The following is a 14,396-nucleotide window of genomic DNA, read 5'->3' on the forward strand; positions in this document are numbered from 1 at the left end:
ACAGCGTCTAAGGCAGTCCTTTGTGAACTTCCTTTGGAAAAATCTAAATTATTCGGTGCTCCCTTAGAGGAAATCATAAGACAGATCACTGAAACCAAGAAGGCACTTCCGCAAGATAGAAAATCCTCCTGGAGACCGGGGTACAGAAACTACCAATCTAAGGGTAGGAGATCCTTTCAAGAGAGACCACATTTTTTTCAAAGAAAGGATAAAAGCCGGAAATTTGAAAGTAATGAGGTCAAAAGATCCTTCAGAGACAAAGGGAGACGTTTTTGACGCCAGAGGTGTGGGAGGACGGCTCCAATATTTTTTTCCGGTGTGGGAACAGACCACAGAGGATCCCTGGGTTCTAAGGATTATCCGAAAGGGACACAGGATTGTTTTTCTGGAAAAACCAAGGTCAAGGTTTCTACTATCGACTTACCAGTCTGCAAAAAAATCTCGAGCTCTAGATTATCAGTCCAGGCTGCTTCTACACAAAGGGGTTATAGAAAGAGTTCCAAAAGAACAGGAATTTCGGGGAGTCTATTCGAGACTATTTCTGGTTCCAAAACCGGACAACTAGTTTCGGCCCATTCTGGATTTGAAGAAGATAAATCAGTTTATCCCCTATCACAGATTCCGAATGGAATCAATCGCATCAATTTTTCCTCTATTACAAAAAGGCGACGTTATGGTAAAGATAGACTTAAAGGATGCGTATCTTCATGTTCCGATAGCCAGCGCTTCAAGGAAATATTTAAGATTTGCAATAAGAAGAAGAAGAAGTCACATCCTTCATTTCCAGTTCAGGGCCCTGCCTTTCGGTCTGTCGTCCGCTCCAAGAATCTTTACAAAGATCCTGTCTCCTCTAACTGCTCATTTGAGGGAAAGGGGTATTTCAATTATCCCATATTTAGACGACTGGCTTCTAGTGGCACATACCGAGAATCAACTACACGAGGATCTGCAGGTCACTATAAGGTTTCTTCAGGACCATGGCTGGATCTTGAATCTAAAGAAATCAGTTTGCATTCCAACAAAAGTTATAGAGTTTCTCGGCTTCGAGATCAATTCAGACTCCATGTCAATATTCCTTCCCAAACGAAAGAGAAAAAAGATCCGAAAAACGATTTCCAACCTCCAAAGGATGAAAACTTGTTCCTTCAGAGAGGCCATGAGTGTGTTAGGTCTTCTTACGGCCACCTTCCCGGCGGTCAAATGGGCAAGATTAAAATCGCACGGTAGTCTCTTATATCAATCGACAGGGAGGAACCAGAGCAAGAAGGCTTTACAGTCTTTGTACAGAAGTTATGGAATGGGCGCAGAGAAATCTAGAAGACATCGCAGCGGTTTACATAAGAGGCAGCGACAATGTAATTGCCGACGATTTGAGCAGAGGGAAGTGGGACCAAAAGGAATGGTCTCTAAACCCAGACGTATTCAGTATCTTGACTGGAAAATTTGGTGTCCCAGAAGTAGATTTGATGGCGAGAAGCAAACAAGAAAGTTTCCCACTTCGCCTCCCTATTCAGAACGGATCAACCCAATTGGATAGACGCTCTATCGATGAGGTGGGATTTTCCGCTGGCTTACATCTTCCCACCTCTGCCCCTGATCCCAAAGGTCCTCCTCAAGATACGTACGGACAAGGCGAGGATATTGGCGATAATCCCTTATTGGCCAAACAGAGTCTGGTTTGCGGCCCTAAAGAAGATGACTATCAACTATTGGGAGCTTCCCATTTCAGTTCATCTCATTGTGAACAGGAACCTACCCTTGAAAGTACTGGAAATGTTCAGGTTGACGGCTTGGCTACTGCAAGGCTGATCCTTCGAAACAAGGGCTTGCAAGATGAGAGAATAACAGTCTTACTCCACGCAACTAGACGATCGACTTCTATGATATACTTCAGAATTTGGTCCAAATTTCTTCACTGGGGTAGGGATCACCGGGTCTCGATATTACAACCGTCTATAGATAACATTCTTCAGTTTTTGCAAGACGGCTTTGACGCAGGCTTAGGAGTCTCAACTCTCAAGGTTCAAATCTCAGCTTTGAATTTTTTTCTTATTAAGGATTTGGCAGCCAATGTTTTCGTCAGAAGATTTTTTAGGTCCATCAGCCTCAAGAGACCTCCTAAACGATTGGTGTTTCCGACGTGGGACTTGTCCCTAGTCCTTCAGGCCCTTAGTACTAACCCGTTTGAACCTTTGGAGGAAGTTCCTTTGAAAATTTTATCTCTCAAGGTATTGTTTTTGGTAGCCATCACGTCAGCCAAAAGAGTGGGAGAACTTCACGCCCTATCCTCCTCAGATGAATTCACCATTTTTCATGAGGACAAAGTGGTTCTTTACCCGAGACCATCTTTTCTTCCAAAGGTTTTATCTTCAAAAAATGTTAATCAACCTATTATTTTACCTTCCTTTTTTAGTGCGCCCTCATCCCTTCAAGAGCACAGATGGCAAAAGTTGGACGTCAGAAGAGCGTTATGTATATATTTAAACAGAACAAAGGAGTTCAGAGTTTCGGATCACCTGTTTGTTAATTTTCAGGGTCACCTAAAGGGCAAGGTGGCTTCCCGTGGGACCTTGTCTCGTTGGCTTATTCAGGCTATCGATTTGGCATATTCTTCCTCGGGTCTTCAGTCTCCTGCTACAATCAAGGCCCATTCTACTCGAGCCATGGCTACCTCATGGGCAGAAAGAGCACTTGCATCTCCAGAAGTCATTTGCAAGGCGGCATGCTGGTCGTCCTTCAACACGTTTATCAAGCACTACCGGCTAGACATATTCTCTGCCTCTGAAGCTGCTTTTGGGCGTAAGGTGTTACAAGCCGTCGTGGCATAGGTCCCGCCCAGAGGGATTCTTGCTATATCCCAGAGGTTACTGCCACCATATGACAGAAAAAACAGAAATTTTTACTTACCGTAAATTCTTTTTTTCTTAATATGGTGGCAGTATTATTACCCTCCCTCTTTATTAAAGAAATTTTTGCATTGGATGTTTGCTTGGTCTGGTTTCTTTACTTGTTACGTACTGGGGTAGGTTTTGCGGGCTCAGTATTTATACCTAAAGGGGGAGGATCCTTTTAAAATAGCTTGTTAAAAGTCTTGTCCACAGGGAGGAGCAAAACCCAGAGGTTACTGCCACCATATTAAGAAAAAAAGAATTTACGGTAAGTAAAAATTTCTGTTTTTCTTGTTCTGGGTAAAGCATACTGGTATTTCCTGGACAGAGAAGTGAACGTAATGGCTTTAATAATTATCTATTTAACCCCTTAAGGACCAAACTTCTGGAATAAAATGGAATAATGACGTGTCACACACGTCATGTGTCCTTAAGGGGTTAATGCAGTCTCAAGTCTGTTTGGTAGGAAGCAGATATCTGCTGATGTCAGATCATCATGTAATGCCTAAGGACTTTAAAATGAAAGCCAAAGCTATAAAGGAACCGATTGAAACCAGAGTTAAAAATGAAAAATACATTTCATTTTAATATAAGTGAAAATACACATACATTTTGACAAGACACCTACTGCCAACTGTATAGCTGCAGAGTAGGAGAATTTAACACAAATTGAAACAAGGACACAAAACATTTATTGTACAATTGTGTCTGATTTTACGATGTGCTAGAACAAGATTTGTAATGTTGATCCTTAACTGGCTTTACACTGATAAAAAAAGAGCACAGAAAGAAACAATGCAGCTCTTTAGCAGTTTATTGAAATCACTAACATTGGTTCTTAGTAAGAGTTATATGGCCATTGGATTTTTACAGTATCCTCCTCGGTTCGAATTTCCCTGTAGTGAAAATCAGAATGCTGAACACATGTCCTATTTTAATACGGTAGCGCAGTGCCAGAGACAATTGAGGATGACCATAGCGGTTAAGCAAATAGATGTTTCAGCTGAAATGTACCCTCATGTGGTCCAAAATCAAAACCAATTCAGTAAATAAATTCAACACCATTATTCGACTCTGTTTGAATCAAAAATTCCTTAGGCAAGTGTAAAACAATCATTTAATTTGCTTTAGAAGGTGATTGCAGCTGTTCCATCATTGAAGTTTCAGACTTAACTAATTATAAATTCTCAATCCCTGTAAACAGAATGGATTTGCTCATATAATATGTTCCCACAAGTGACATTAAAGAGTTTTTCAGGAGAAATTAAAGGGATACTGTCAGAATTATATTGATCCAGCACGCAGAATAGTACCACACCCTAGAACTAAGGGTAACGTCTTACCGGACCTTAGAATGGCCAGACTTAACGTACCCGAGAATAGTCAGAAAACTAGCTGAGGTCAGGGACACAAAACGAGACACCGCGATAAGGAAAAGCCAAAAGTCAAGGGTACCAGAAATCAGGGAAGTCAAAGCGAAGCCATAGTAAAAAAAACTGAAAAACATGATTAGAAACACACTCAGATAACCATCTAAGGGAAACTGCAACAGGGCAATGAGCTAAGGAATAAGTGATTTTAAATAACCCTCTTGCAGATCCCATTGGCTGTACCTAGCCCTTGACCCCAAATTGTGCATGTGCATCTTTTGCGTGACGTCACCTGCACGTCAACTTTTTCTTTACCGCCGACGGATGTGGGGCTATATAATTGCGTGGGTCTGCAGCAGCCGGCATGCATCAACATGCCGCACAAGCCAGGCATCATGGCAGATGACCGCCGAGCGGCACTTCCCTCGATCTTCAGAAGGTAATTATCTTTGTTTTTGCCACATGTATACGAAGAAACATTACTCCCCACTTGAAGACCGCCCACCGGGCAGGCAGGACAAGGTTTGAGAGGAAATTTGGCATGGAAAGAATGGATTTTGCGGCTTGCATGTATATCAGAAGCCAGAACCTAAGAACGATCGGCAGGCCCATAATCCTTCCAATCAACCAAGTACTGCAAAGAACCACAAGAAAATCTGGAATCCATTATGGAGAAGACTTTGTACTCCTCCCGTCCAGTAATAACCAAAGGAGTAGGAGGGACAAAAGGGACAGTATACCTATTGCAGATAAGAGGCTTAAGCAAAGATACATGAACTTAATTAGGTATATGCAAGGGGGCAGGAAGTGCAAGAGAATATGAAACAGGATTGATTCTCCGAATCATTCGAAAGCGACCAATAAACCTGGGGGCAAACTTAATGCTATAAACCTTGAGTCTGATATTTCGCGAGGAGAGCCATACCCGATCACCCACCTGGTAAACAGGGTTGGCACCACGCTGCTTATCAGCATGAAATTTGAAATGAGCTCCAGCATTTTCAAGAGCCGTGCGGACCATAGTCATATACATGTGAGATGTTCATCCAGAGCAGGAATAGCAGTGTCGGAGAACACCGCATAAGGAACAGTATGATGTTGACCGTTGGTGACAAAAAAAATGGACTATGTCCAGATGAGTCATGGGTAGCATTATTCCTGGCAAATTCGGCAAGCCAGACCAGTTTTCCTGAGTGCGATTAATAAAACATTGCAAATATAGTTCCAACGACTGGTTGGCCCTCTCAGCCGCACCATTAGTTTGAGGATGGTACGAAGATGAAAATGACAATTCTATACCTAACTGTTTGTTAAATGCCTCCAAAACCGTGACACAAATTGGGAACCCCTGTCTGACACAATATTTTGTGGAATACCATGTAATCAATCATGACAATTTTCCGTATAAATATATGAACCAGATCTTGGGAAGAAGGTAACTTTTTGAGCAGAACAAATTGTGGCATTTTTTGAAAAGCTATGGTGGTATAGCCTTTAGAAATCGGGAGTTCCACAATGAAGACCATGGAACACTGGGTATAGGAAGTGGTTGTAATAACCCACATGGTAGTTTATGGGGAAACTTATAAACTGCACAAACAGTACAAGCCTCCACATACTCTCTGATGTATTTTCTAAGAGAAGGCCACCAAAATGATCTGGAGATAGCTGATAGTTTTATTAATACCCGGATATCCAGCTGTCACATTATCGTGGAACACTCTTAGTACCTCCTCTCTTTCTAGCGACGGAATAAACAATCTATCTTCAGGTTTATCACTAGGTGCCTGAGACCGAGCCGCCATAATAGCACAAAGAGAAGACAAGGAAAGGGCAGTAGAGGTAATGATACACTCAGGTGGAACGATAGGGGGAGGACTCTTGTTCTTGTTCTGACTCTGTCAAATTGCCTAGATAGGGCGTCAGCCTTAATGTTCTTAGGACCTGGTCTGTACGTGATCATAAAGTTAAAGCGTGACAAGAACAATGACCTTCTAGCTTGTGTAGAAGACAACCTTTTTGCATCTCCCATGTATTGTGATCAGTTATGATCAGGAGGGGATCCTTGGAACCTTCCAAAAGATGTCACCATTTAGAGCTAGTATAATGGCCAACAATTCTCTGTTATCAATATCATAGTTGCGCTCCGCTGGTGACAACTTTCTAGAAAAAAAACCACAAGTATGAAAAGGGGTATCCTCGCTCCCTCTGAGAAAGAACAGCCCCTCCCCCTGTCTCCGAGGCGTCTACCTCTAGTTTGAAGGGTTTGCTAGTGTTAAGATGTAACAATATGTCAGCAGAAGCGAATAATTTCTTAAGCTCAAGCTTCTCTAGCTTCTTTAGACCAAATAGTACAGTTAACCGCCTTACGTGTTATATTGGTGAAGGGGGCTATCACAGTAGAGAAACCGTTGAATCTCCTATAGTAATTTGCAAACCCAATAAACCTTTGAATGGCTTTTAACCATTAGGTAATGGCCACTGTAGAATAGCTTCTAGTTTGCGAGGTTCCATCTGAAACCAGCACAGAATGAGAGACAGCGATAAGGAAAAGCCAAAAGTCAAGGGTACCAGAAATCAGGGAAGTCAAAACGAAGCCAAAGTCAAAAACCAGAAGAACACGTTCAGAAACACACACTCTGATAACCATCTAAGGGAAAACATGACAGGGCAATGAGCTAAGGAATAAGTGAGTTTAAATAACCCTCTTGTAGATCCGATTTGGCTGTACATAGCCCTTGACCCCAAAAGGTGCATGTGCATCTCTTGCGTGATGTCACCCGCACGTTGACTTTGTCTTTACCGTGGACGGACGGGGGCTATATAACCCTTCCACTCAACAAAGAACCACGAGAATATTACCTGTTTTTGCCACATTGATACGTAGGATACGTGACAGACGCTAAGCACTAACTGCACCCGCAGTCTCATTGTCTGCCATTTAGGAATTAAATCACTTTGTTTTTTAAGCCCCAGCCACACCTCCCCTGCAGTGACTCACACTGAAAATAAAACCATATTTTTTCTTGGAGGCAAACTGATATCATGGCATTGTGTGTTTACATTAGACATTTTTATCTCCTTTTATCTTCTCTTAATTAATTTAATTGTACACAGACTGAAGCAGGCAATTAAAAGGATAAAAGGAATTGTAAATGAAATACAGTATAATAAAGGAAGCTAGAAAACATTTTTGACATTTCCAGGATGTGTGAATCACAGGCATGAGACTGCATAAACATAGTGATCTAACTCCTAAATGGCAAAGAATTTAGCAGTGATACTGTAGGAGCATGATCTATACTCCAAAAGCACTTTGGTATGCTAAAGTTAATTTAACCTGTTAATTTTACCTGTTTATAGCCTTTTCTGTTTGATTAGTTTCCCTTATTCTTAAAAATATGGCGCTCACTGATGGCTATGCACACACATTCACCATACACATTGTGCCTTTCAAATTGGTAACTGTTGGCACACTTGCTGCAGCAGTCTCCCTAAAGAGCAGCTTCACTCCCTTTTCTATTGTCCTTTTTAACATTATGCTATGCAGGTCCGACAGGGTTTTTGCGTCATTCCAGCCTCATTATTGGTGTGGCCTGATGCACTTGTTTTGGATATGAAATGTCCTGCCTTCTAGCCATCACTATTAAAATGACCTGTATGGACCGGTTGAGTCCTTTTGTCATCAAAGGCGACACAGAGCTTTGAGCTGAGCCCAAAGGCTATGCAGCATCCCATGTGGGAATCCAGTGGCTCCTACTCGGTTTAACTATGCTAGTGTTTACCTGCTTTCATATATTTTATTTTTTGTATATGTCTTGTTACTCGACTCTCTTCAATCTTTAAGACTCCCTATCAGTGCATATGCCTATACCAGCTACTAGTATTCTGTTGTTCAGCCTAGCACTATGGTGATTTGTTCCTTATTATGCTACTCTCCAGCTACCTGTAATTTTAATCTTTAGCATGTATGTAGTTTTGAATAGACAGGTGTACCTAGTATGTTTCTTACATAACTTAAAAATGAGGTAGCCATATTATGGAGTTTACACTCTTGTATAAATACATATATATACATGTTGATGCACTTCTATGCTTATGCGACTGTTCTATTTTAACTCCTGTTTTTAATGACAAAAAAAAAAATACAAATAATAATGATCGGGTGAATGATGTTATGGGGGATGACTTATACAGTACACAAATACCCAATGTGGAGAAGAGGTAATTATCTTCAGGTAAGTATGTCTCTTAATCTTTTCTTTGTGCTGATAAATTTGTCACCACAATGAAAACATTAAATGTATGTCTACATAGAGACTTTGTAACCCACATATTTTAATGCTGACCTAAATTTAATGTGGCTTACAAGCAAATACCTATTTTTTTAAATGTATTTATTTATTTTTCACTTCTCTGAAACATAACATAGAGCTATAAATGGCAGTAATCCATCCAATTAGAGCCTGCCAGCTGCTGTAAATGGAAGGGTGCATACATATACCACGCACTAAAGCAAGCACCCGGCATTAACAATTAGACGAGGGATCCCATAGATGGGCTCTTTCAAATCCAAAACACAGATTTGTCTAATTAGCTGTTGGCTTTCTGCTTTTTTTTTTTTTTTGGTGTTGCTTGAAATCTAGGAGCCAGCTAAAAAAGTTAGGGGCCAGATTTTTTAAAAATACAATTCTTAAAAGGACACTATAGTCCCCAGAACCACGTCAGCTTATTGTAGTTGTTCTGGAGTCTATATATTGTCCCTGCACGCTTTTCAATGTAAACACTGAATTTTCAGACTAAAGGCAGGGTTTACATTTCTGTCTGGTAACACCTCTAGAGACAGTCACTCAGACAGCCTCTAGAAGTGCTTCCCGGGTTAGTGCTCGACAGTGTGCAGCACCTACATTTTATGCTTCTCATAGGGATGCATTGATTCAATGCATCTCTTTGAGGAGAAGTTGATTGCGCAGCATGGCGTTATGATGCGCAATAGTCTCCCAATGTTTATCTACAGGGAAGCATTTGATTATGTGAGATCATCAAGATTGATGATCTTCGCTATGGAGGTGGGGCCTGCCGTGGCGTCACCAGCACTGCGTGGGAAAAAGGGTGAGTAAAAACACATTTCCCGTGTGATTGGTGGGGGGCAGGTCTCCTAAACACACACACACACTGATTTGATACACACACTCACTTATGGGCACATACAGACACACACACTGCAACACTCATTCACAAATCATTACTTTTATTATTTTAAATCCACCCAGCTTCCCCACCTTAGGGAAAGCTGGAGTGAATAAGCTTTCCAAGAGGTCCAGTGGGGCTGCTGTCATCTCTGCTCTGCTCCCTAGACGGCTGTTTAGTAATGTGGGGCAGGAATGACGTCCTATTCCGGTTTCCGGAATCACGAATGGCGCGCGAGGGAGCAAAGCAAGGAGATTACATCTCCCTTCCTCGTCGCCGCACTCATTCAGTTGCCCTCGTCCCGCCTCCCTCAGCTCTCAATGAGCCAACCGTCCATCTACCTGCCCGCCCCAGCCCAGCGAGAGCCGACAGCCCCCATCCAATCTCGGGCAGCCGGTCACCTCAGGGCCTGGGATTTGTCGAGCCCTCTTATAAGTTAATGCTATTATTTTATTTGTCTAGTTAAAATTGCTGTATTAATAACTTGTAGAATTGACAGCCTGTGTTGCAGCCATAGACAGATTTTAAAATAAATGTTTAATGCTTTTGAATTTTTTATTTTTTTTTAAATTAATGATCATACAGTATTTGAAAAATAAATATAACTTACCTTAAGGGTTTAAGGGACTTATGCACAAATTAATGTTCAGTGCAAATTGTATCTTTTGGTAGCTTATGTGGAGTGATTTGTTCTTCAAGAATAATAACTAATAACCATGTCCTTTTACAGTCCGTTACCGTTAAATTGTGACACATTATCAATTCCAAAAAGATGCAAATGAGTTGTGCAGAGTTGTAAATGAATATACGGTAATTTGATTTTAACGTATGAAATTTGATGCAGTGCTAACTGTTTTTAATTTTTTTCTTACGTTAAATTGCTTTTGATCTTTGAATCTATGGTTTTATAATATAGTAAACTGCTTTCTTCCTCAGTTTAATTTTCTGTAAAGTCATTTTACTTTAATACCCTCAATTTCATAATGTGAGACTTTTTTTTTTTTTGTAATTTTTTTTTTATGGTTATTGAATTCATAAGTACTAGGAAGTACCTCCACTTGTAATCTAAGCTCTGAAATCCTATTTGAAACTATAAACTAAACGGACCCTAAAGGTTTTAGAACTTGTATTGTCAAAACTAAAATAAAACCTTTTATTAGGCCAGTGTTACTCAGGAACTGTGTTGTGCAAATCCTGAGACCCCTTGAGGAGAATGTGTGAGACAAACTGGACAAAAAGTGTGGATGACAAGTCACCTCCTGGGAGGTATTTTGACTATATGTAAATGTCAAGATTGCTTACTCTACGTCCAATATGCACCTTGAAATTACCTTATAACCTCTGTTTGTAGTCTTTACCCCTGTGCTACGAAAATAGTGATAAAAAGTTGAAGAAGTTGTGCAAGTTAAGATACTGGTATTGACAAACTTTTTCACTTTCGTAACCTATTGCTGATTAAGCCATAGTTTTCTGAAATGTTACTGATTATGGGCAAGTTACATTTTTGTTCATGCAGACATTTTTGGGTTGATGCACACAACAACTTGGGTGTTGATGAAGTTTGCAAGGTCAACTGTGCTGCTCCTTTTTTAAAGTACCACTATAGGCACCCAGACCACTTCAGCTCAATGAAGTGGTCTGGGTGCTAGGTCCCTTTAGTTTTAACCCTGCAGAAACTGCTATGTTTACACTGCAGGGTTAATCCAGCCTCTAGTGGCTGTCTCACTGACAGCCACTAGAGGCCACTTCTGCAATTCTTACTGTGAAAATCACAGCGAGAAGACGCTGACGTCCATAGGAAAGCATTGAGTAATGCTTTTCTATGTGCGTTTTTAATGCACGCGTGGCTCTGGCCGCGCATGTGCATTCGGCTCCACTCGGGAGCCAACGTCTGAGGTGAAGGAGAGGTCACCAGCGCCGAGGGAGCCTGGTGCTGGATAAAGGTAAGCGGCTTAAGGGGTTTTAACCCCTTCAGCCCAGTGAGAGGGGGGCCCTGAGGGTGGGGGGACGGGGGGGGGGACGACATAATGATCCTATAGTGCCAGGAAAAAGTTTGTTTTCCTAGCACTATAGTGGTCCTTTAAGTTGTGTGCACTTTACTGCTTTAGGATATATTTTATGGCATGAATCAGTGATTATCTTAACTTGGTAAATTTGCTTTTCTTTGCTGTATTAATAGAGACCAACTGCCTTGGCGAAGATTCTTGGAGTGTATCGAATTGGTTATAAGAATTCTCAGAACAACACCGAAAAGAAGTTGGATCTTCTGGTTATGGAAAACGTGTTTTATGGAAGAAAAATGGCACAGGTAAACAGCTGAAACCTGGAGATTAAAACTTCAAGTGCTAATTTATTAATCACATTATAACAACTTTTTGGACATCCAGGGCTTAGCAATTTAGGAAGGAGTCAAGTGTATATATTGGGGGTGAAAAGAAAGAGAAGATTCCTAGAGGATGAGATGCTTTCTTTTTCAGTGCTCAAATTGCAGCATGGAATGCACTATTTACCAAGCTTACATCTTTGGGGCGTACATTCAGCTCTATTGATGAGGAAGACAAATGATCAAGTATTCTGGGAGAAGATAAATGTACAGCACAATCTGTAGTCTACTATATCACTGTGTGCATCATAAACTGAATATGCCACATAACACAATAGAAAAAGAGATCCTCTTCTATAAATCCTTCCAGTATCTGAAAATATTCCATGATCCTCATCATTGTTCTTTAGATAATTAATTTGTCATGCCTTCTGAAATAATGCAATAACTTACTCTCACTCACTCCCCCTCCTGCTTACGCTTACTCTCGCTTACGCTTACTCTCACTCCCCCCCCTCTCGCTTACGCTTACTCTCACTCCCCCCCCCCTCTCGCTTACTTACTCACTCCCCCTCTCTCGCTTACTCGCTCCCCCCACTCTTGCTTACGGTCATTCGCTCCCCCCACTCTTGCTTACGGTCATTCGCTCCCCCCACTCTTGCTTACGGTCATTCGCTCCCCCCACTCTTGCTTACGGTCATTTGCTCCCCCCACTCTCGCTTACGGTCATTTGCTCCCCCCACTCTCGCTTACGGTCATTTGCTCCCCCCCACTCTCGCTTACGGTCATTTGCTCCCCCTACTCTCGCTTACGGTCATTCGCTCCCCCTACTCTCGCTTACGGTCATTCGCTCCCCCCACTCTCGCTTACGGTCATTCGCTCCCCCCACTCTCGCTTACGGTCATTCGCTCCCCCCACTCTCGCTTACGGTCATTCGCTCCCCCCACTCTCGCTTACGGTCATTTGCTCCCCCCACTCTCGCTTACGGTCATTTGCTCCCCCCACTCTCGCTTACGGTCATTCGCTCCCCCCACTCTCGCTTACGGTCATTCGCTCCCCCCACTCTCGCTTACGGTCATTCGCTCCCCCCACTCTCGCTTACGGTCATTCGCTCCCCCCACTCTCGCTTACGGCCATTCGCTCCCCCCACTCTCGCTTACGGTCATTCGCTCCCCCCACTCTCGCTTACGGCCATTCGCTCCCCCCACTCTCGCTTACGGGCATTCGCTCCCCCCACTCTCGCTTACGACCATTCGCTCCCCCCACTCTCGCTTACGGCCATTCGCTCCCCCCACTCTCGCTTACGGCCATTCGCTCCCCCCACTCTCGCTTACGGTCATTCGCTCCCCCCACTCTCGCTTACGGTCATTCGCTCCCCCCACTCTCGCTTACGGTCATTCGCTCCCCCCACTCTCGCTTACGGTCATTCGCTCCCCCCACTCTCGCTTACGGTCATTCGCTCCCCCCACTCTCGCTTACGGTCATTCGCTCCCCCCGCTCTCGCTTACGGTCATTCGCTCCCCCCGCTCTCGCTTACGGTCATTCGCTCCCCCCGCTCTCGCTTACGGTCATTCGCTCCCCCCGCTCTCGCTTACGGTCATTCGCTCCCCCCGCTCTCGCTTACGGTCATTCGCTCCCCCCGCTCTCGCTTACGGTCATTCGCTCCCCCCGCTCTCGCGCTTACGGTCATTCGCTCCCCCCACTCTCGCTTACGGTCATTCGCTCCCCCCACTCTCGCTTACGGTCATTCGCTCCCCCCACTCTCGCTTACGGTCATTCGCTCCCCCCACTCTCGCTTACGGTCATTCGCTCCCCCCACTCTCGCTTACGGTCATTCGCTCCCCCCACTCTCGCTTACGGTCATTCGCTCCCCCCACTCTCGCTTACGGTCATTCGCTCCCCCCACTCTCGCTTACGGTCATTCGCTCCCCCCACTCTCGCTTATGGTCATTCGCTCCCCCCACTCTCGCTTACGGTCATTCGCTCCCCCCACTCTCGCTTACGGTCATTCGCTCCCCCCACTCTCGCTTACGGTCATTCGCTCCCCCCACTCTCGCTTACGGTCATTCGCTCCCCCCATTCTCGCTTACGGTAATTTGCTCCCCCCACTCTCGCTTACGGTCATTCGCTCCCCCCACTCTCGCTTACGGTCATTCGCTCCCCCCACTCTCGCTTACGGTCATTCGCTCCCCCCACTCTCGCGCTTACGGTCATTCGCTCCCCCCACTCTCGCGCTTACGGTAATTTGCTCCCCCACTCTCGCGCTTACGGTCATTCGCTCCCCCCTCTCTCGCTTTCGTTCACCCCATCTCTCGCCCTTTCGTTCACCCCATCTCTCGCGCTTTCGTTCACCCCATCTCTCGCGCTTTCGTTCACCCCATCTCTCGCCCTTTCGTTCACCCCATCTCTCGCCCTTTCGTTCACCCCCTCTCTTGCGCTTTCGTTCACCCCCTATCTTGCGCTTTCGTTCACCCCCTCTTGCGCTTTCGTTCACCCCCTCTCTTGCGCTTTCGTTCACCCCCCTCTCTTGCGCTTTCGTTTACCCCCTCTCTTGCGCTTTCGTTCACCCCCTATCTTGCGCTTTCGTTCACCCCCTCTTGCGCTTTCGTTCACCCCCCTCTCTTG

At 43.9% G+C, this 14,396-nt stretch overlaps 1 protein-coding gene across 1 annotated transcript in view; it reads left to right on the forward strand.

The window, feature by feature from the left end:
- PIKFYVE (phosphoinositide kinase, FYVE-type zinc finger containing) overlaps nt 1-14,396 on the forward strand; it is a 208,584-nt gene that overhangs the window by 158,218 nt on the left and 35,970 nt on the right. Inside the window, exon 39 of the mRNA XM_063430121.1 lies at nt 11,628-11,756. Within this exon, the coding sequence (XP_063286191.1) occupies nt 11,628-11,756 (129 nt within the window). The remainder of the gene's footprint in view (nt 1-11,627; nt 11,757-14,396) is intronic.

Source organism: Pelobates fuscus, chromosome 8 (assembly GCF_036172605.1).
Source record: "Pelobates fuscus isolate aPelFus1 chromosome 8, aPelFus1.pri, whole genome shotgun sequence".
NCBI classification, from domain to species: domain Eukaryota; kingdom Metazoa; phylum Chordata; class Amphibia; order Anura; family Pelobatidae; genus Pelobates; species Pelobates fuscus.